The sequence below is a fragment of the Pistacia vera genome, unplaced genomic scaffold (genome assembly GCF_008641045.1).
Source record: "Pistacia vera cultivar Batoury unplaced genomic scaffold, PisVer_v2 Contig942, whole genome shotgun sequence".
In the NCBI taxonomy this organism is placed as follows: Eukaryota; Viridiplantae; Streptophyta; class Magnoliopsida; order Sapindales; family Anacardiaceae; genus Pistacia; species Pistacia vera.
This window is the reverse complement of record NW_022196826.1, coordinates 121,017-145,178: the sequence shown is the minus strand read 5'-3', so window position 1 is coordinate 145,178 and position 24,162 is coordinate 121,017. Positions and strand designations below refer to the sequence as shown.

The 24,162-nt window shown below is 40.1% G+C and overlaps 1 protein-coding gene across 1 annotated transcript; it reads right to left on the bottom strand.

The window, feature by feature from the left end:
• Nucleotides 1–13,319: 13,319 nt before the first annotated feature.
• On the bottom strand, nt 13,320–22,960 carry LOC116120739 (vacuolar protein sorting-associated protein 41 homolog). Its single transcript, XM_031406706.1, has 19 exons — nt 22,700–22,960; nt 21,407–21,676; nt 21,138–21,317; nt 20,586–20,846; nt 19,680–19,812; nt 19,505–19,595; nt 18,499–18,601; nt 18,209–18,312; nt 18,042–18,135; nt 17,793–17,948; nt 17,637–17,699; nt 17,202–17,267; nt 16,669–16,869; nt 15,740–15,817; nt 15,546–15,665; nt 15,333–15,413; nt 15,130–15,215; nt 14,419–14,500; nt 13,320–13,959 (listed from the first exon to the last, which is right to left on the bottom strand). Exons 1-19 carry the CDS (start codon nt 22,955–22,957, stop codon nt 13,534–13,536), a joined length of 2,853 nt encoding a protein of 950 aa, XP_031262566.1. The 5' UTR covers nt 22,958–22,960; the 3' UTR covers nt 13,320–13,533.
• Between the last annotated feature and the right edge of the window lie 1,202 nt (nt 22,961–24,162).

The window sequence follows — 24,162 nt, the reverse complement described above, 5'->3', positions numbered from 1 at the left end:
GTAAATCTTGTATATATACCTCTGAAACGATGAGGAGGGGGATACGAATTCTAGATTAAAACTACATTGTAAGCTCTCACAGCATATAAGCAAAACGCAGTGGACGTAGGCAATTTAACTTTGCCAAACCACTTTAAAAGTCCTTTTTGTTACTTATTTTCTAGCATTCCCATTCACCCATCGCTGATTACCCGTAATCACACACACATCGGTTCCGATCCCAACAAAGTCGATCGGATCTCGTTGGTTGGTACAGATTTTTGTATCAATAATGACAATACTATAAAGAAGAATAGCAGCCATTGAAGTGAAGAAGTTGAAGAGTTCTTCATGTTTACGGCAATGTACTTTGCCGTAGAAGATGAAGTTAAAAGGTTCATTTTGTTTTTTGAAATGGATGCAAAGCACATCCTTTTATACTATTACATCCAGACTTAGATTTATGTGTCATTCTGTATCTGCTAAATCAGACTGTACAGCCCGCAAAAGGCAGCATATATTGTCAATTTGAATCCATATTTGTATAATTGTCTCCTAAGTTGCATAGTTGAATATATATTATTTTTTTTCCATTTCTTTTTATGGTTAGTTATACTTTTTAGGGTGGCCATAGGTTGGTTTTCTTAAAATCTCCAAATAAATAATGTATTATGTTTTTTCTGATCAATACACGAAGGAAACACATATTCTTCATCTTCTTCTAAATTTATCAAGGGGTGTCAAAAGTTTATACTGAACCCTCCCTTAGCTCGTCTTGGCCACTTGGCCGTCTTTGCTGCGAAAGCTCCCTATTCATTCTACTTGGGCATTAATTGTTTATTCAATTTTCTTTCCTCTCATGCCTTCAATGTCAAGCTGCTTAATTTTGAACAAATATAGTAATAATGATTTCGATTACTTTTTGTTAATGCTTGATTTTGACACCAACTAATTGCACGCGGGAAATGCTGAGCTAACTCAGAAGACACATGTGTATATGGGGATGATGGGTTGAATAAGAGATGAAGAACAATGTTTAAAGTAGTTCAGATGCTTAAATAAGTGAATCCTACGTCCACTGGTATTGTATTAAAATATGAGATCAGGTCACGTTCAACGAGCTGACTTATAGCTTAGAGAATACAAGTGAATACACGAAAGAGAGAGAGAGAGAGAGAGAGAGAGGGAGAGAGAGAGAGAGAGAGAGAGAGAATGTATGCTATTTCAGAGAAAAATTAGCTAATCCTACAAACGGGAGAGGAGCCCTCTATTTATAGTGGGATGAATTGAGGTAATGATTACTAAATTTGTGAGTGGGTCAGATTGCCGTGCAAATCCTTCTTTGTGTCCTGTTGCTCACCTACTCGAGTGATTTCCTCGACTTGTGTAAGGATTAGACACGTGGAACATCTCCAACCTTTTGCCAATCTGGCGCACACCCACTGCACTAGCAGGAGCATGCCGCTCACGTCAGCATGCGACGTGGCTGCGTCTGAATGGTTGTAGAACCTACCTAAGCTCTGACCGCCCACGCTAACAAGGCTTAGCGTCAGCCCTACTTTTTCAAGCATAACAGAAGTCCCCTAATTTTTAAGGTTTGAGGATCGAACCTTTAGAACTACACAATTATGCCTTGATTTGATGCGTCGAATGGACACTAGTCGATCCGACCTGGTTGCAAAGAAGCCGCGAAAACATTCCCATGCAAGCGACCTGAAATAATCTTCCTCAAGGTCCGCGACCTATTCTAGATCTTGTCCAGTGCCATAATGATGATTCTGGTCTTCGACCGAGGTTCTCGACCTGATTACACTTGGCAAATTTTTTGTTGAAAGCACAATCACGTCGCTTCGCAACTGACATACGACGACGGCAAAGAGTCATGTCGCTTTGCGACTGACATGGTGAAGAGTGTTTAATGTAACGACCTCTTCAGATGTTATCCGTTGCACTTTTGCTGCTGATACATTAAATGAAACACCTTATGCTCTGACAAACGTGTCATGTGCGCAATAAGCGCCAACCATGCGCATTAAATGCGAGCCATGCTAAAACGACATTCCCTATCAGAGCATGAAATGCGGATGTGAGCGCATTTAATGTGGAGGAGGGAAACGAACTGTCGCTTGAGTGTTTCAACGGAAAAGAACGACAATTTGGTTTCTCAAAATGTGACGGTCACTCTTCTTCGCTAATTAGCGACACGTGGTCGCAATCAATGGTGAGAAGTGATTTCCGCTCAAACGTCGTTTGACTTCAGGAAAACCAAATGCCACTTCCTTCACTATGAAATCTCAGGCTCACCTCAAGTAATTGCACAATATTCACTTCTTCAAAGAAAGCAATAAACTTTTGTGAGCCTTGGTTTTTCGTCTTTCAGACTGGTGCGCGCTTGACGCTCAGAGCAGGAGGATCAATCTGCATACTCAAGAGGTAAGGATGATTCTTCTATTACTTTCCTTTTTCTGTTTTTTGACAATAGCCATGCGGTGACGATGATCGTTTACTGGTGGTTGGCTGGAGAATAAGTTTTCTCCTAGGGTTTGAGCCATTGGGGGTAGCTCAAGGATTCTTTTAGGGTTTTAGGGAGGAAGTATTTTTTTTTTCCTCCACGTCATCGTACGAAACAGTGTACGACAACTAAGTGATTCCTGCATGTCGCTTTTTTCAGACCGCAGAAGAATGGACCCTTCAACGACCAAGACAGATGAGGGAACCAACTCGCCAGTGTAGGATGCCCTAACGAGTCCCTCTTAGGAGATTCTATCGGCAATCACTGCCGAGGAGATTCAAAGGGTGGTAGACCAATACGCTCTTAGCGTAGAGGTCTTCCAACATAGAATATACACAGCTCGGAATCCGCCAGAAGGAATGGCTACAATCTCCGAGAATATTTTTAAGAGTGGAGGGTTGATTCCTTTCCACCCATTCGTTAGGTCAGTCCTAGATCACTTCGGGATCGCACCGCTACAGCTTACGCCGAATGTGTATATGATAGTCATGGCTATGTACATCGCATGCAGCGAAAACGGTTTGGGCGAGCTAACCACGCTAAAGCTTGGTTGCACGTATATCTTGAAAAAGAGTAAGGACAGGGATTCTTTTTTCCGCTCAAAGTGACCTACGATCGAAGCGGGAATACATAGTTACCCCAACAATATCGGGCATACGAGATGAAGTTTTTCTTCTTTCGATATGATGGCATTTGCCAATTTTAGGAGCTGAATAGGTTCTCCTTTCTTTGATTTCGCGAATTTCCTTTTAGTCTTTGCTAACGAGCTTTTGTTTCTTTGCAGTTAACAAGACAACCATGTTATCGGCTCTCGAGGATCCTGACAGAATCACTGCTTTCGGCTTTTTGCCCGAAGAGAGTTGTAACGCAAGACTACTCGTGACAACTACAAACTTGCGGAGATACGGTTTCTTTAATCCCGAGGCGAACTTAGAGACCATAGCGAGTGAGTACCATAATCTTAGCTTGTTCTTTTTTAACTTTGCATGCAGTGAACTGTTTTACTAACGATGTTCGCATGCAACGACCATGCCTCCCAAAGTGCCCAAGTCGCCGCAACCAAGGCAGTTCACCTTCCCCCGAGTAAACATCACCGGACCGGCTGGACCGGCTCCCAACTGTCCCTCCATCGGAAGGACACTGATGGGTGCTCCGGCTCGACCTGCAAGCGCTCCCCAACCTTCGGTTGTTCGCCCGAAACATAAGACCATGGCCCAAAAGTCCAAGAAGTGAAAGCAACTTCAAGCCGAAGAGTCAGAATTCGAATCGGAGGGCCTAAGCGTTCAGCCCAAGAGGTCGTAGTCTTACCAAGCGTTCCGCTTGGGAGGGTCTTGCAAGGGCACAACCAACATCTCTATTGCTCCAGGGGGCCGCGAACAAGGCAGAATGAGGCCACGGATCCTGGGAGGAGACCGGGCAAGGAACCAGCGGGCGAGACGCTACCTGCTGCAGGCATGGGCACGAGCACAGCCGTACTGGACTCGATGGGGTAACTTTTGGATCATCTATAGCCGGTGGTTTTTACCCTGTTGGAGTGTAGGCTCGCAGAGGTGTTCGAAAAGTTCGTGGCCTACAACCCCGTGGACCTGATGTTCACATCCATTCAGCACCTGAGCTAGGTAAAACGAGTTGTCCTCGGTGAGAACTTTACATTTACTCTTTTCAGTAGAAAGGAAACTAACTTTTTACTCTCTTCGTTCACAAGCCCTGCTCTCCATGCACTTGTCCTTGCAGAAGGTTTAGCTGGGAACTACTGAGGGGCTGGTCGAGCTGAGAGAAGAGAACGCGCAACTTAAACGGGACTTAGAAGCCACTCAAGTAGAGAAAGACTTATCCACCGTTCAGGCAAATCAGTATCTGTCTAAAAGGAATGTTGCTCTTCGCGCGGTGGACTATCAGAAGGCCGAGCTGGAGAAGCGAGGAGAGGAAGTAAAGGAGCTCAAAATGACAGTGGCCAGACTCACCAAGGAGGCTGGTGAGAAAGAAAAGGAGCTACAAACGAACTCCGAGCTGGCCTTGCGAGCAGAACGGGAAAGGGCAAAGCTGTGGGAGACCACCGAGAAGCAAAGGTGGGCGCTTAAGGCTAAACTCCAACTCAACCAGGGTCGCGTCGCTTCGCTAACCGAAGAGATGCAGCGACAAGAGTTAGAGATCAAGAAGAGGGCTGCTGAATGGGCAATTCAGTCCATTTATGCCCTACGGCCGAAGAATCCTGCCATCGATCTGACCGACCTCCTGGACGAATACCAAGACATCCTTGCCTCCATGGCACGGATTGAGGCAGAAGAGGTAGCCCGACGACCTGACCCGGGAGAGCATTTGGAGTATGTCCCAGAAGAGCTTGTGGCCGGCCTGGTGGTTGGCGACCAGCTTGGGGACGCTGAGGTCGCACCTCCGGGACCTGGGGATGAAAGCTAATGATTGCCTTTGCTTTTGGACTGCCCTTTCTATGCTCGCTTTTTTTTACTTCTTTTTATTTTTATCATAATAAATAAAGACATCGCTTTCTAAATCTTTTGTGAGTACTTATAATTTTTCGTACCCCACAAACATTACACATGAGGCCGCATTCTAACTGCTTACAATAGCATTTGTACAAATAATATCTATGCGAACAGAATTGTATACATGTAGAAAAAGCGATTACAAAAGAACTTATATTATTTACAGAGCTTGAGAAAAGTAACAATCTTTACAAGGAAAAAAAAAGAGTTCGAAATTACTGATAATATGGGCGGAGATGCTTAGCATTCCAAGCTTGCGGTACTTCAGAACCGTTCAACCTTTTGAGGTGATAAGTCCCCGGTCTTATCACTCTGGCAATGCGATACAGGTCTTCCCAATTCGGCCCCAATACTCCCGTACTCGGTTCTCTCGTACCGAGAAGGACTTCCTTTAGAACGAGTTCACCAACCTGGAAGTCTCTTCTTCTAACCTTAGAGTCAAAGAACCTTTTCGTGCGCTGCTGATAGGCCACTATTCTTAACTAAGCCTTGCTGCGATGTTCTTCGACTAAATCCAGACTTGCGCGCATAAGCGCCTCATTGTCTGTTTCATTGAACAGGTCTCTCCGAAGTGAACCAGTTCCTACCTCCATAGGGATCATTGTTTCATAGCCATATGCTAGAGAGAATGGTGTTTCTGAGGTAAATGTTCTCGAGGTTGTCCTGTATGCCCATAAGACTTCAGGGAAGTCGTCGACCCAATTCCCCTTGGCTACACCAAGTTTGGCCTTCAGAGTGTGCTTAATGGTTTTGTTGACAGCTTCAACCTGACCATTTGCTTACGATCTTGCGACTGAGGCAAATTTCTTATGGATACCCAGCTTGTCGCAAAACTGCTTGAATTCCTCGTTATCGAATTGTTTCCCGTTATCAAAGATGAGAATATGAGGAATCCCATAGCGGCACACAATGTTTTTTAAGACAAAATCCTTAAGCTTTTTAGTGATGATCGCGGCCAATGGCTCTGCTTCGACCCACTTTGTGAAGTAGTCTACCGCGACCACCGCATACTTGACTCTCCCTTTACCAACTGGCATGGGTCCGATGAGATCGATTCCCCACATGGAGAATGGCCAGGGGCTGGTCATGGTTATCAACTGGTGGGAAGGAGCTCGCGGTATGTTCGCGAACCGCTGGCACTTATCACACTTTTTAACCAAGTTATAGGTGTCTTCTTAAATCAGTGGCCAGTAATAGCCTTAACGAACAACTTTGTTGGCGAGGGATTGTGCGGCCATGTGATTACGACAGATCCCTTCATATATCTCCCTCATGATATAGTCTACTTCCTCATCGGTTACACATCGGAGGAGAGGGGCGCTAAAACCTCGCTTGTACAGCTGATCTCCTATGAATGTGTAATGAGCAACTCTGGTTCGCAGGGTTCTTGCCTCGACCTTGTCATTGGGCAAGGTCCCATCTTAGAGATACTGAATGATAGGGGTCATCCAGGAGACTAACTCGGTCACATTCATGGCCTGTTCGGGTGACCTGATACTGAGGGCCTATATGAAACGAACAGGAATGCTCTCTAGCGCGTCCGAGTCCAGCGATGAGGCTATCTTTGCCAAGGCATCCGCGATAGAATTCCTGTCTCTAGGGATCTGCGTGATCATGAAGTGCTTAAATGGCTCAAGTGCGGCCTTAGCTTTCTTTAGATAGCCGATCATGTTTTCTTCCTTGGCTTGATACTCCCCCAAAATCTGGTTGACAACCAACATGGAGTCACTGTGGATGCTGATCACGGTTGATCCCATCTCTTTTGTCAATCACAATCCAGCGAGCAGAGCTTCATAGTCAGCCTCATTGTTGGTCGCTTTGAACCCGAAACAGAGAATGCCATGAATGCGAGTCCCTTCAAGACTTAGGAGGAGAAGGCTTGCCTCGGCCCTTTTCCTGTTCGATGACCCATCGACATAGAGGCTCCAGGTCGATAGGTTCTAAACAGTTTCCTGGGTGACTTCACTGGCTTGTTGCTCGGATTCCTTTATTGGATGATATGAGAATTCTGAGATGAAATCGGCAACAGCCTGCCCTTTAATGGTTGCTTTTGGTCTATATTGCAGATCAAACTATATTAGTTCCATGGCCTACTTGAGCAATTTACCCGATGCCTCTGGCTTCTGAAGGACTTGCCTGAGCAGGTAGTTAGTCAATACATGGATTGTGTGGGCGTGGAAGTAAGGTCACAACTTTCTGGAGGCGATTAGTAGGGCGTAAGCCAATCGCTCCATTTCCAGATACCGCATCTTGGCATCCAGCAGACGCTTGCTTGTGTAGTATACTGGTCATTGAACCCTGTTCTCTTCTCGAACTAAAGCTGCACTGGCCGTGTACTAGTAGACGGACAAATACAGGAGGAGAATTTCTTCCGGGAGAAGTTTGGACAGAAGAGGTGGCTTTCCGAAGTGCTCTTTAATGCTCTAGAATGCCTGTTCGCACTCGGGAGTCCACTCAAACTTCTTATTGGCCCGGAGTATATTGAAGAATGGCAAGCAGCGATCTATTGCCCTTGATATGAAGCGACTGAGTGCCGCTATTTGCCTATTGAGACTCTGAACCTGTTTTCGGTTGGTCAGGTTTTTCATGTCGAGGAGAGCTTGGATTTTCTCGGGGTTGATCTCTATTCCCCTCTAATTAACCATGTACCTCGAAAATTTTCCTTAGGATACTCCGAATGAACATTTGAGAGGAATGAGCTTCATTCTATACTTTCAGAGTATGCCAAACATCTCAGCGAGATGTGCTATGTGATCTGAAGTGACATGCGATTTGACCAGCATGTCATCAACATAGACTTCCATCGACTTTCCGATCTGCTCGGAAAACATCCGGTTAACCAGTCGTTGGTAGGTAGCTCCAGCATTTTTTAGGCCGAAGGGCATAACCCTGTAGTAATACAAGCCTCGATCTGTAACAAAGGAGGTATGCTTTTCGCCAAGCACATACATCAGAATCTGATTGTATCCCGAGTAGGCGTCTATAAAACTCAACAGCTCGTGCCCAGAGGTGGCATCAACGAGCTGGTCAATCTTTGGCAGGGGAAAGTTGTCTTTAGGATAGGCTTTGTTGAGGTCGGTGAAGTCAACGAACGTCCGCCATTTGCCATTGGGCTTCTTTACCAAAACCGGGTTGGCAACCCAGCTCAGGTAGAGCTCCTCTTGGATGGATCCATTTTGAAGGAGATTATCTACCTCAATTTTCAAGGTAGCATATCGCTCCGGATCCATTGTTCTTATCTTCTGACGGACCGGCCTGGCTTCATTATTGATGTTCAAAGCATGGAAAATGATATTCGAGTTGATCCCGACCATGTCGGCATGTGTCCATGCGAACACATCGATATTTTCCTTAAGGAATCTAGTCAGGTCGCTAGCGAGCTAGGGGTTGAGATTGTTTCCGATCCTCAACACTCGACTCAGCTCGGCTCATTCTGGTCAACTGACACTTCAGATAAAACCTCAACCGGCCCACTGGAAGGGCATTCTTGGATACGAGGATCCATATTATCCTCGGCTGGGCCAGGCTATGGTTCGACCTGGCTGATCGCCATTGCTTGTTCGGGAATGCCATGTGGAGTGTCTTTTCCCCTACACGCCATCTACACTGCCCTTACATAGTAGTCGTGAGACGCGCGCTGAGATCTGCTTACTTCCCCTATCCCCGTCGGAGTGGGAAACTTCATCTTGAGATGGTAAATCAAATTGACTGCTTTGAAGTTTCTCAGTAGAGGTCGCCCGAGGATGCCATTGAAAGCGCACGAGCAATCCACTACTAAGAACTCAGTGATCTTGTTCACCTCGTCGGAGTCACCCAATGTGATCGGGAGTGAGATCGTCCCCTCAAGGATCAGGTGATCCCGGTGAAACCATAAATAGGGATAGAGGCAAGCTTCAGGTCGACCTTATCCAATTTCATTATTTCGAAAGCTCGCCAAAACAGGATGTTTACAGCGCTTCCGTTATCCACTAACATTCTGTGGACGTCGCAACGCTCTATCTGGGGCGTGATGACGAGAGCGTCGTCATGGGGATGATGCAATCGGACTGCATCTTTTTCCAAGAAAGTGATTTCCTCTTCCCTACGAACCTTTGACGGTCGCGGTGTCATGTTCATTACACGGATGGGGTCGTGATTGGCTGCACTAGCATACCTCTCTTGGGCACCTCACGAATTCCCTCCGAGGTGTGGTCCCCTAAAGATTATCCCTGCGCTGCAGATACCCTTGCGACCACGACGCTTCTTACCCGGTTCCTCCTTATTTTTCTCCCGCACAAAAGCGGAGTCATCAACCTACTTTTTGAAATGTCTCTGCTTAATAAGCTCCTCAATTGCTTGCTTGAGTGCCTGGTACTCATCGGTGTGATGCCCATTGTCCCGATGATAGCGACAGTACTTTTTACTGTTTCTAGCTGAAAGGGGACCTTTCATGAGCTTAGGCTCCCCAAGCAGGCCGGCCTCTTCTGACTTATCAAGAATAGCCGAGACCGATGCATTCAGAGGGGTGTATTAACTATTGTCGCGATTGCAACAAGAAACTGGAGCGTAAGATTTCTTGGGCTCATATTGCTGCTTCTTTCCTTTCCGCTGATCGTCATTAGCCCACCTGCGATCAGCCCTCCTATTTTTCCCCGGACCAGGTGCACTACCCGAAGGACCGAGGTCGTGGCGGTTGAGCGCCACCACGGAGTTTTCAATACGAAGGTATTTTTCTATAAGTCTGTAGAAGCGGGTGAGGGAAACATCGTCTTCTTATTGCAGCTCTTTTCACATATCTGTCTATGGACGAACTCCCACAATGATGAGAGTCCGAACGGACTCTTCGGGAGTGTGAGCTACCTTATGGAGCTCCTAGTGGAACCTGTCGATATAAAATTAGAGGGATTCATCCCTCTCTTGCCTTATGTTGCTGAGGTAGCTCAAAGGCATTGAGAACTTCCTGTTCGCTTGGAAGTGTCTCAGAAACGTCGAGTTCATCTGAGGTCACGAACTAATTGATCCTGCTAGGAGCGACCTGAACCATCGCTTGGCATGAGAAGTCAGAGTGACTGCCAAGCAACGGCATTTTGCCAAGTCAGAGACTTGGTGGAGTTCCATGAGGTCGTTGAACTCTTACAAATGATCTTGCGGATCAGAATTTCCATCGAATGCTCGCATATTAGGCATTCTGAATCTGGATGGGAGAGGGGCGGCTAACACAGCCGGAGAAAAGGGAGACGTCTCTACGACCTGCCCTTGCTCATCTCGCTGAGCCTTTAACTGATCTAGGGCTCGCTGTAGTTTCTCAATTTGAGGTAGCAGGGCCATCTGGGGATTGCTTTCCGCAATGCAGGTTCGACCCTCACGATTGCGGTTGAGGAAAGACCGTAGGTCGGATTCCTCCTTGCCTCGACCGGCAGTCCCAGCCAATCTGGACACATGCTGGTTAGAGTCGTGTGATGGTGCTGAATGGTCCGGGGAACCTTCTTGACCTCCACGGTGGTGTGAACCGACCAGCGAACGGTGGGAACTTCCCGCGCGATAACGATCGAAATCATCATTTTGGCATTAATGGGAATCTCCCCGCCTTGCACTTTTGTGGGAATGGGAGTGCTCGTGCGACGTGACACGGGATGGCTCGGGCCGTGACATATCATCGAGTCTTTGCGCCACGGATATTCTACCTGGGGCACGGTCGGTGTTCACTGGTCCCTGGGAGCCTCTAGGCCCGCCGTTCGCCACTTGCTTTCCCTTTCTTTGACGCGCTGTAGTGCGCGCAGCATGGGCTATTGCCCTTTTCCGCGCCTTCATGCAACCTGCAGGCGTTTTTGGCGACAGCACTGCCTCATTTGATTCTGGTAGCATGACCCGATCCAACCGGTCCAGCCTTTGGCTGACCGGTTGAAGAGTATTGTTGAACCTCTCTAGGTAACTCATGACGGCTAGGTCAAGCAGCGAGCTTGAAGAGATATCCCCCATGGTATTTTGCGGGACTGAGGGCACTTTGAGAGAAGTGTCCTCTTGTACTTGAGGGATCTCTTCGTCACCATGATTGGTTCACTCAGATTCAAATCGGTGAGCCATTTGTTGTAGTGGGACCGATTAGTCAAAGATTCTCCTGATGAAGAACAAGTACTAAATCAGGCCCTCCCTCTAGCATCAAACTATTGATGCTTGATTTTGACACCAACTGATTACACGGGGGGAATGCTGAGCAAACTCAGAAGACACACGTGCATATGGGGATGATGGGTTGAATAAGAGATGAAAAACAATGTTTAAAGTGGTTCGGATGCTTAAATAAGCGAATCCTACGTTCACTAGTATTATATTAAAATATAAGATCAGGTCACGTTCAACGAGCTGACTTATAGCTTAGAGAATACAAGTGAATACACGAGAGAGAGAGAGAGAGAGAGAGAGAGAGAGAGAGAATGTATGCTATTTCAGAGAAAAATTAACTAATCTCACAAACGGGAGAGGAGCCCTCTATTTATAGTGGGATGAATTGAGGTAATGATTACTAAATCTATGAGTGGGTCAGATTGTCGTGCAAATCCTTATTTGTGTCCCATTGCTCACCTGCTCGAGTGATTTCCTCGACTTGTGCAGGAACTGGACACGTAGAACGTCTCCAGCTTTTTGTCAATCTGGCGCATACCCACTGCACTGGCAGGAGAATGCCGCTCACGTCAGCATGCGACGTGACTGCGTCTGAATGGCTGCAGAACCTACCTAAGCTCTGACTGCCCAGCCTGACAAGGCTTGGCGTCAACCTTACTTTTTCAGGTATAACACTGTTTAATATATATTAATAGGGAGAACGACATTTTCCCACCCAAGGTTTGGCAAAACAACACTTTCCCATCCATCAAATTTCAAAATGACACTTTCTCACCCTTCGTTAGGTTTTATTATGTTTTCTATTAATATTTTACTGAAAAGACGAAAATACCCTTAAATATTTTACTTTATTAATTTTTAATTAGCCAAAAAGTCAAATATTAAAAAGTCAAAAAAGAAAAAATAGTTAATCTCACCTAAAAAGTTATGAGTAATGCTATAAAATTATTTAAAGTTAAATAATCTAAATATTTATTTATAATGTAATCAATATCTCATCACTATTATTTATAATGTTTTTCATTTTTACTAATTAACATAAAAAATCAATATTCCTAATTAATTAAATAAATAAATATATCTTTACACTTGGACTAATAAATAATTGAATAAAGACTTTGACTTAGACTTAGACTTAACTAAATTTAAATTTATAATAAACTATTTAATGGTATTTTCATCTTTTCAGTCAAATATTAACAGAAAACACTAACGGAACCTGACAAATGGTGGAAAAGTGTCTTTTTGATACTTGACGGGTGGGAAAATGTTGTTTCCTCAAACCTTGGGTGGGAAAATGTTATTCTCCCATATTAATATAACAAATATAAACCTCAAGAGGTCCCTAATAATCACCACAGTAGTATAGTAATTACGGTATANTTTTATACTATTACATCCAGACTTAGATTTATGTGTCATTCTGTATCTGCTAAATCAGACTGTACAGCCCGCAAAAGGCAGCATATATTGTCAATTTGAATCCATATTTGTATAATTGTCTCCTAAGTTGCATAGTTGAATATATATTATTTTTTTTCCATTTCTTTTTATGGTTAGTTATACTTTTTAGGGTGGCCGTAGGTTGGTTTTCTTAAAATCTCCAAATAAATAATGTATTATGTTTTTTCTGATCAATACACGGAGGAAACACATATTCTTCATCTTCTTCTAAATTTATCACGGGGTGTCAAAGTTAATATTGAACTCTCCCTTGGTTCGCTCTTGGCCACTTGGCCGTCTTTGCTGCGAAAGCTCCCTATTCATTCTACTCAGGCATTAATTGTTTATTCGATTTTCTTTCCTCTCATGCCTTCAATGTTAAGCTGCTTAATTTTTAACAAATATAGTAATAATGATTTCGATTACTGTTTAATATATATTAATATAAAAAATATTAACCTCAGGAGGTCCCTAATAATCACCCCAGTAGTACAGTAATTACGGTATATATATATATATCACAAATATTACATGATTCCGATTCTCCATCAAGTAAGTAATATTCAGGTTATCTCGCTACTGTGAACAATTTATCATAAAATTAATATTAGAATTACATCCTAGGCCCCAACAGCTTCGTTGTCAACTTCACAGCATCTTAGACAACACATGAACACACTATACATAATGATCTCTGATATTATAGGAAGTCACGCGACAAATTCAACTCAACAAAACTGAAACTGTCAAGGAACTTGCTGTTTTAAAGACAATGACACTAAGTTATAAATGCTTCTTCATTATATTGATATAAACTATGATACAAAATTAATAACAAATAACTCACAACAGTGAAAAAGAATGATAAATATCCGCATACAGGGCATATACAACCAAAGAGGAAAAAAAAAGAGATCGCCGGAATAAAAATAAGAAAGAAAGACGGCCAAACCCATCCACCCACAGACTCACGCACAGGCACACATCATTAACTCAACTAGCAGCAGTAGTACATAAGATACAACGCATGCGAGGAGCCCCTGATTGGGTATCCTCATCCTCAACACCATTATCAAACTCATATTCTGAAAATGGTTCCTGATAAGTCGCTCCAGCATCTCTCTTGCCAGTAACAGTATGCATGGAATCCATTAGACAATCCATGTGATAAGCATGACAACAATAGAACACAATGACAGACACATTCTGAATAGAGAAGGGATCAAAACACATGCAACATCTAGCACCGCCCCTAGTTTTTGACTTAACCTCCATGGTTCTAACACTCGATGTTTTTTCAATAGCCTGAGAAGCCCTATTGCCGTCTCTTTTTGACCGTGCATCATCTTCTTCATTGGTCAAACAGATTGCGCGTCTTGCCTCTTTGTAGTATTTAACTAAGAGATTTACAATATCAGCCTGTACGTTTTGACATAACACCAAAATGTCAAAAAGCATTGTGTTAACCACTAAACACCAAACTTGAGCTTAAAAGAGACCAAAATTGTTTAAACTCTAACAAGCCACCTCATGTAGATGGCTGAATTTAGTTATTGGAAATATGTTATTTTTCTTTTTTAGGAAACAAAAGATTTGTAGTACTCGAGGAGATAAAAAAGTTACCAAGTGGATTCCAGCACATGTGGATTCAAACACACAACACTTGAGATTTTAAATGCAAACACATTAATATTTAATTCATAGAACAAAGGGATTTGAACACAATACTCTATGGTCAGCCCCCTGACATTGATACTGATACCATATTAAGTAAATAACCTCTGAAAAACTTAAACGGATAAGAAAATATTCAACAATAATAATTAGACTAACATTTTAAGTGCAAGTTTTAATCAAATGAAAATTCAGTCAGAATACCTTCAGAATATCATTGCACCCATGTCTAAGAGATGTTTCAGTCCTGTAATCAGTGACAATTTTAACTAGACGGTCCCTTAGCCTGTAATTAACATACACATAGAGAGAAATTAATATATATAGAAAAGTATATCAAGGTTCTGACATGTTGCAGCAAAAGAGTATGGTTGAGATGTTGCTACATTAGGGAATTGATATCAACAAGTTTGTAGTACCACAAAAACAGTGGGTGAGCATGATATCAAGGTTCTGTTTATATTTTATTTAATTTCTTTCTAGAGAATTAATTTTTAGTTTGGTGCTCAATGAAGTAACTCCGTAAAAGTTTAGAAACTAGTAAGAATTAAATATAGTTTTTTTTTTTTTTTTTCCTTTTCTTCTTTTGCTGGAGAACTGATTCATAGTTTTGTGTAGTATTTTTTTTTTTTTTTTTTTTTTTTTTCACTTGCTGGATTTCAGTTCCACTTAACACTTGCAACCTGTAAGAAACCTGTTCCCAAGCTCAGGTATGTCAGACCACCAATTGACTGGAAGGAAATTTCTAGATATGGATACCTTATAACTAAATCTCAATCTATCAATTGGGAGAATTAGGTATATTCATCCAAATTCTCACAACAATAACATCATTGGACTCCAAAGCTACAGTATCAGATAGAATATGCAGAAATATTAAATAGAACTAATAACGCAATATATAATATAACTAACCGAGGTATCTCCAAACCATTGGGCACCATATTTACTATATAGAGCGGATCAAGATTGCCAACCGTGTGTTCTAACAACACACCAACCTGCCAAATGAAAGAAGCATTATTAGAAAAACTTGAAAAATGACTCATAAAACTATTGACTACAATATATGGACTAATGTACTGTCATTTTGCACATTAAGAATTTTAGTAGTATACCATTTCAGGTTTATGAAGGCATTGCTTAATCAGTTCTTCCCAAAGTTCATCGTCATGCTGCATGTTCACAAATTCTACAGCCTGCACAAAATCAAAGCACTTTTGTAGTCATCGCCAATCATCAAATTACCACACAACAGAGCAACCCCAAAGCAACCACTGAAAGGTATCTGTTAAATGGAAACCCCCTCTCAACAAAAGATATAAAAATACCTCTTCTATGTCCCCTAATTTATTTATGATGACAGCAAGGGCTTGTTTTGAATTTCCCATTCTTCCAAGAATGAACACTTGCTCCCTTAAAAGATCTTTTCTGACGCAAATATCATATGCCTGATATAAAATAATACAGGTTAATTTATAGAAAAGAAAAATCACTAAATTGGTAATTCATTGACCATTCTGACCTTCTCGAGTGTGTAATGCTGACTACTACGGAGAAAGGGAAGTAGCATCTTTGGATCATAATCTGCATAAAGTTCTACCTATCATAGTGAATAAAAAACAATGCAATCATTAGATAATACACACAACAAAAAAATACACAGAGAGTCTAAGATAACTACATTCTTCACACATTAAACATAACTTCAGCTTTACAAGTAACTATTGTTTTGTTTATAGTAAATATCAATTCTCCAAGGCAATTCTTATCATAAAATATGGCAAATTAAATGCAACCAAAGAAGGAATAATTCTGAGTTCTTATGAACTAATTTAACAGAGGTAAAAAAAAAAACCCACCAAGGGGTAGTTCTATCCAAGGTTTGAAGTATCGCCTTCCAGTCAAAATCACTTATTACTCATAATTTCCTATAACAACTTCCACAACTTCAGAAAGAAAAATTTAGTTAAAGAGGGATATACTCCAGTTGCCTAAAAATATAGGCTAGCCATCTTTTTCTATTTAGAATGCATTTGGAATGTGGAATTGGATAAATTACTTTGGATTAAATTTAACACTTGGGATTGGATAGGATTATAAATAGTAACATTCATGGAATGATGTACTAGAAGATTAGGTAGGATGACACATGATATATAAGCTCGAATTTCAGTCTTAGATTAGTAATACCGAACCCTGAGCTTATATATCCCACTGATAAGAATGCAAGTACGTTTGTTTATTCACCTCATAACTGGCCCTGGCTTGATAAGGTACAATAGATTTGACATTCTTGTCAACTAATAGTGGGGCAACTAAAAAAAAAAAATAATGAAAACTAAATAATGACATCACAGATACGTATCTAAAAGATATTGAGAGTTCAACATGGAGTAAATCTATAAAAAATCACAAGATAATAAAAAAAGATCTAGTGCAGCCCTTCAGTACCTGCATATCATGAAAATCCTTTCCTGCATGTGGATTTACTTCAAACAATGAATGCAAATATAAATGCAAGAAATATCTTGAATCACACTTGTTGCTGACATCCAGAAGCTGTGCAACAACTTCAGATGGAGCAATTAAGTCCTTGTTTTGGATCAATAAAGGAACTGCACGCTTGCAATCTAAAAGCATCAATTGCACAACCTGAAAACAAATAAAACGAATGCATCAGATGGTAAGTGATAGACAAGAATGAAAAATGCAACAACCCAATACTACCAGCTCAAAAAGTAAATCAATTCCCTCGATTAGTTGTCACAGATATTTGCCAACAAAGATACTTCCATATAACAAGTCCGGAGTGATTGTTTTTGAATTTCAAAACTGGTTTCTTAAGACATCAACATATAGTGAAGAATTTCCAAAAGTAACTTCATTTTTCAAACACATGTAAGAGCCTTCTCAAGATCAAACACAGCTAAACACAAGGAACTTTGAGAAGCAAAGTAATTTTTCACAACCTAGCATCACCATACCTTTTCATGGAGGGCATCATGTAAGTTATGCTTTTCAATGAAGTCAAAAACGTCTGGCTTCATAAGCTGAAAAATCACAATCAGCAAAATTAATCAAACAGAAGCAATTTATGTCAAAGTGCAAAACAGAAGCAGCATCTGGGTTTCCCGAAGCATTACATAAATCATACAATAACACAAAGGTTGCTTGAGTAATTAAGACCATTTTATTTCCAACCAAGAGGCCTAGGAACCCTCTTGGACCAATCTCACGAGTTTCTAACTACAAAGGTTGTAGAATTCGGTAGGAGTCCCCAATTTAGAACCCCATGAACTCAAAAGAGAGGTTTGGAAATTTTGGGGTATCAAAGAAAGAAAAAAAGACATAAATCTTAAAATAACATTTCCCACAGGTGGCTGCATTTGTGCACAGTGAATGTGCATCAGAAAACTTACATCAGTTTTGAGTGAAAAAGCCTTTTCATATTGCCCATTAATCACGTACAACTCTGCCAACGCCTGAACAAAACAGGACAATATGTTTTAAGAATGCAGCAATTTATAAGTTCAAAGTACATATGAGAGAAACATATACATGGACTCCTGACTAACCTCTTTGAGTTCATCAGTCATAGATGAAGTATTTAGCTGAGGTTCTATGGCAGATATAACAGGCAGTGCTGAGTAAATCACAGGTGGCCAAGTTTTAACAGTTGACAGAAGATCCCTATGAAAAGATGGATTTGTCGCCAGAGCTACAAGGGCAACCTGTAGCATAGAAGACATAAAGAAGCCTTGATCCCAATCTGGCACAAGAGAAGAAGTATGTATTATATCTTCATGAATTTTTGTCATACAAACCTCATAAGCAGTATCACGCAATCTTGGATTTTCTGTTGGCATGTATGGAACCAACACAGGGAGCTGACGGAGATGCGCAAAATGGAAAACCCATCTGAAAAAGCAGCCAACTCCTAGTATTAGCAAAGAATATACAGAAGAGTTATACAAAAACTGCCTACTAATACCTTTCCCAAGCTGAAGCAGATCCACGCAATAATTTGGGACACAAGGATGCAGCTTCAGCATATTTCCGCTCCACAATCAAATGATCAAGATATGTAGATCCCACCTACAAATATAACAACTAAAATTGTACGACTACGCTATGAAATATACAATATTAATATGAAAAGTAACAAGGGAATCACCTAGAGGGAGAAGGAACTAAAACTTTAACAACTATGCTATAAAAAATACTTAAATTGTTTAATGTTCATAACCGAAGTAAATTGAAATGAAAATAAATAAAGAGTACCTCATCAAGGAGTTCACTTCGTCCCTGACCTGCTTCAACTGCAGCTAAAGCTTTTTCATGCCACCCGTGCTGAAGAAGCCAAGCAATATGATCTTCAGCATCCCTGAAAATAGTACATGCATAAGGTTCTCACGTACAACACACTATCACAATCAATCTAGACTGTATTAAGAGAAAAATCATAATGCAAAACATTTTTGCATTAAATAATTCAAGACTTTCAAACTTCTGAAAATTCATACCAGAAAGGATCAAATGATTCCACCTTTTGTTGTGGGGAGGGGGGAGAGAGAGCATTTACAGATTACGACCTCAATCAAAACAACAACCATCAATAGCCATGATATTTTACAATGGCCCACAATAATTTATATTAAGAAGTACTAACAAAATTATTAATCAAAATATTTGTTGTTACTTTCTACAACTGAAAATTAATTTCTTAGTGTTAAATTCGATTTTACATATCCATTAATATATATCTAGATTGGACATGAGATGCAAGTGATCAATTCAGAGAGAAACATGATCATCCTCGAAGGCTGAGGAAACTTTTTACTTCAAGAATATATATAGTAAATTTGCCTTGGATTATGTTGAACTGATTGATAACAACAATAGTACAAGATGGCAAGAACCATCATGATATTGACAAGCTTAACAACAATAATCTCCCTTATAACTCAGGACCTGAGAGTTGATTTGTTATGAGGAGTCAGTTTGATTGGGTGCGGATGCATCAGTGAATGTAATAAGACACCTAAACAGATATTACACTACAGAAGTAAGAGGAACAGTTTTGTTACAGGTCAAAAATATTACAAAGAAGACACAACATTCTAAAATAATATAGTTTATTGCTGTTAAATCATTGAGAGAATTGTAAAACAGAAGCACCACAACTACACTCAAGCCACGTATCATACATACTCCAAACATGATTTTTTAATCAAAACACCATCTTTCTCTGTATGAACCCAAAAAATAAATAATAATAGATACTAACCTGGGTTTTGCAATGACTACATCCTTTGGGGATACAACATAGTATAAAGGTTCATCACCAGCAGCCCACTGACCACCAGCATAACTGCTACCTAATTCATGTCAAAAACTATCATTGCCACTTGATGTAAATTTTCTGCTATATAAACATTATAAACATCAAAAATGAAATTAACCTGAGAAAGGAGCATGAGCAAGGGAATAGTCCTTTGCCTTGTAATGCTCAAAACCATGTACTGGAAGAGCATCTGTTGCAAGTTCATCGTTACTCCATTTTACTATGCGCACTTCTGGTCTCTGTGCATTTCCCTGCTCAAAATGAACTGACAAATCTTAGCAAGAGAACTGCATGCACAGTCAAAAAAGCAAATAAAAAACCATCAACCATACCATTTTGGTAAGCAAAAGAAATGGTCAACAAGGCTGTCAATAATTCCCACCATCAAGAAAAAACAGTGAACAACAGAACAGAATGGTACAGAAACATGGGTAATCAAACCATATACAGAACAACGAGTCATATGACTAAACATAAAAGCAAATTCCTCCTTCATGAATTATTAAAAATAAAATCAAGCCTTCTCTTAGCAACAAGTTAACAGAATAGTTAAAGGAAAAATGCTGAAGTTCTTAGTCTACTGGATACTGTAAGAAAAACTGAAAAAGATGTCTTAGATTGCTGTTTTGGAAAGAAAACAATAGAATTTTGAGTATGTATTTATGCATTTCCTATTCAGACAGAGGAAAGAAAAGAAAAATTGGAACTAGATATTACCTGGGCCTACATAAACTATCACTAGATATGTCTTCATAAGCAACATGAACTTCTTCAGAATCATGTGTGCTTCTGAAGAAATTTCCTCACATTAAAATTGTTCATAGTTTGAAAATAATAATAATAATAATAATAATAATAGAAAAACCACTATTACAAACACATGTAGCAAGAACTTCAGTTATTAAAACCACCACAAGCCAAAAATTCAATCAAGTTTCATATCGATAAAAAATTAACTTCAGATCTACAAGCTCAATGTCGAACAGGAACTAAATGCATCTTATAGCATGTGATGTGAAAATACCTGCCGTGAAGGAATGGTGCTACTAAATTCCTTCTCTCCATCTTCCTCCCCGTGAATATAAGCTAAAACAACCAATGAATCGCCAAATGGAGCAATTCCTGAAATATAATAGCTTGTTTGAAACGATGCCACTATATCAACCTGGTTCATGCTAGACACTGGAACATGCCTATAGGTCCCATTGGCTCCCTTATTCTGATTTGTTCTTATTGATGCAATTTTGACAGATGTGCCCCAGCCAATGACCAAGAGACTATCATCCTGATGTGATTCAAAGATAATAAGCAATGGGATAATTTCTTTTAAAAAGAAGGTAACAAAAAAAAAAAAAAAACACTATGCTCGGCTGCTTCCACTGATTTGGGAGAGGGTTACAAAACTTTTAGACCACAAGAATAAATTTAAAAAGGGATTTGTCACAGCTGTTCAGATAAAGATAACTGCTAGCACATGCAAGATCTAGTGTTTAATTAAAAGAAAAAGAGTTAGCAAAATGATTATTGCAGCTTTCCAGAAAACCAAAGATGGTCCACTAAACCTTGAAAAACTGACCTGCCAAACTAAATGAGGAAGCAAGATTTCTGGACGTGGGCTTCCTCGCGGCCTTTCAATAAATGTGATACGCTGATCGTTGGCAACATCATAAACTTTTACGCCTGCATCATTAGCCCAAGCAATGAGGCTTGCTCTCCACTTCACTGCATGTATTGGACCTTCACCAGAATGCAGAACCTAGAAACAAAATATTTTGCAGCACTCAAGGACCCAAAATTTAATTGAAAATTTTTTAATAAACTATAGGTGGATAGAAACGTACAAACCTGGTCCCGGTAGCCTAGCCATTTTTTTGAATTAAAATATAAATGACCTGCTAAACCCCCAGCTACAAATCTTCTAGATGTTTTTCTCGCATAATCTGGGTCCAATGAAATAGCCTTCATTGGACGATGATACTCAAACCTCATTTTTTCATCAGTGAAAAGGCTGTTTATTACAACAGACCCATCATCTGAACAGCTTCCTATATATTCACCTTCTAAATCAAAGCTAAGATCATTGACCACAGCAGTATGAGCAGAAAATTCTTTAACCTGTAGAGAAGAAATTCAAGTACATATAACAAAATGAAAGCCAGTGATTTGTATGTAAAAGATCAGTCACCAAAGACAACCATCTATAAGCCTTGATATAGCTAAAATAAAAAATAGAAATAAAACTTCCTGCATGCCAAAGTTATTTGAAGACCTAAAACCAGACTTTGGAGCTTTACCCAGCCACAAAAAAGTATGATTGACACAACCCAATAATTCAAGTTTAAGCCATAAAACTAAAATCAACTTCAGATTATGAACAGACAACACAATTTCAGAGACGATAAGAATACTGATTTTAAAATAAAATATATATTAGACAGTAAAATCAGCATCGAAGTGAGTGGTCAGCCAATTGGTAAAGGAATTAAAAGATTAACATTTTCAAGGCTCTCTCAAATTGACTATTGGAAAACAAATAATCACATGCTAACTCGCACTACGGACTTATTTGGATACGTGGGAACAGTCAGTTTTTAATTTTGTCAAGACAAATGCGCCTAGAATGAAAACACAAACTTGACTTGGAAATCATTGTTTCTTATCTTCTTTCCCATGATTCAGTAAGTTAAAATCGCAAATAGAAGTGACACAATTATGAAACCACCATTTACTGCATTTGCTCCTTTGCATTAACCAAATGAAATTGACCTTTTCTCATTCAGATACTAAAACTTCCAGTAATTGATTAATGTCAGCAAGAGATTCCACTAAGGTTCAAGACTAAACATTAACAACAACTTTGAAAGCAAAAACAACTTAGATAAGTACGAAATATTCTTCGGTGTATAACCTCTAATCTAATATACCATCTGATACTAGACATGTCAACTTTTAAGCTAAAAGCAAACAACATCAAATCACTAAGCTCAAATCAATAAGTTCATACAAGCAATTAAATTTCAAGAGAACTCGAATTGACAAGTAACAGAACCAACGGACTACAATAAAATTCAGACGCCATTAAGGAGCTCAAACAAAATTTATAATTTTTTTTTTTTTTTTTTTTTTTTATTGACTAACCTGATTCCCCAAAAAATCGAGAATATGAACCGTGCCGGCATGAGTACCGAGCGCGATCATCCGCTCAGCAATGGCAATACACGAAGCGGCATCGTTTTGTATAAGCGAAGGGACGCTACCTCCCATCCTCTGATACTTGAGCCTCGGCTCTTCTTCCTCCTCTTCCTCCTCATCTTCGTCCTCCTCTTCTTCTTGTTCCTCTTCTTCTTCTCTCTCGTCGTCCCCTTCGACGCCGTTCTCCGACGGAATCGGAGCCATTTGAACAATAATGTTTGTCAGGTTTGTGCCGTTTGGATTTGAGAAAGGAAAGTGAGAGAATTATTTAGAAGAGAAGATCTGCCTGGTTTTTTATTTTTATTTTTTTCAATTTCGTTAGAATTAGAAACAGTTGTTTAATTATTAATTTGCTAGACAACAAAAGAGTTGTGACGAATGATGGTCGCCACCTGTTACTGATTTTTACTTTTCCATTTTTATTTCCTTCTGTTTGGGACTTTCGCTCTGCTGCGCTCGCTTTGTATTGTAATGGAACATGACACGACGTCGACGTGTGCCAAAGATGATCATCAATCACTTTGGTTCATTGGATTTCTTTTTTTCTTTTTCTCTATTTGATGGTATCTGAAAATTGATTTGATATCAAATTGTTCGTCCAGCGACAAAGGAACGAATATATTTAGAAGAAAGGCTCCGTTTGTTACACTTTTGTCCAATATAGTTAAACTTATTCTTGAAATATTATTTTATATTATTTAATTTTTTTTAAATCCCTTTAATTAAGCATTCTTAAATATTTTTTTTAGAAATTATAAAAACACCCCAATAAGACAGCAACCCTCCGGCGGTGGTAGCCAATTATCCGTATTTAATAGGTGAGTTGGAAGTGTTTTTATTAACTTTTAATACTTTATTATAGGGGTGTTTAGTAAATAAACAAACATATAAGGTATTTTTGTTAATTTATAAATCCTACATCGTAATACCCGCTCAATTTAATTTTTTTCAAAATATTATTCTAAAAAGTATCAGAATAATAAACCAAACGGACCCTAAGTTTCTTATTGCTTTTTGGCCGAACGACATATTCCCACTCGAAGTTTGCTCCAACGATAATTTACTATTCAAAAAGTTTGAAAACGATAATTATCCACCAACCGTTAATATATGTACGACAATTACCTATCCTTCATTAAGATTTGTTATTCGGTCAGTCATAATCGCACTGGCTAGATGCGATTTGGCCAGAATTGCACCTAGCTAGGCGTGCTTTGGTCAGAATTACACATTGCAACGTGCGCACAAGGAGATCGTTGGGTTGGCTGAGGCCTTTTCACGAACGGTTGGTGGGCAGGTTGGGCTGGGAGGATGATCGATGGTGAATGGTTGGGTTTTCCGGCCAAATTCAATCACAAAAACACTTAAATTAATCCCTCAAACGAACCCCGAACTTTAATTTCATCAAA

Bases quoted from the DNA above. Each gene is read 5' to 3' on its own strand.
- LOC116120739 (XM_031406706.1), bottom strand. From the start codon at position 22,957: ATGGCTCCGATTCCGTCGGAGAACGGCGTCGAAGGGGACGACGAGAGA. The intron at 20,847-21,137 runs GTCAGTTTTTCA...GAATCACATCAG, and splicing joins TTCCTCATTTAGTTTGGCAG to GATGATAGTCTCTTGGTCAT. The intron at 14,501-15,129 runs GTTAGTTATATT...TGTTAATTACAG, and splicing joins AATGGTTTGGAGATACCTCG to GCTAAGGGACCGTCTAGTTA.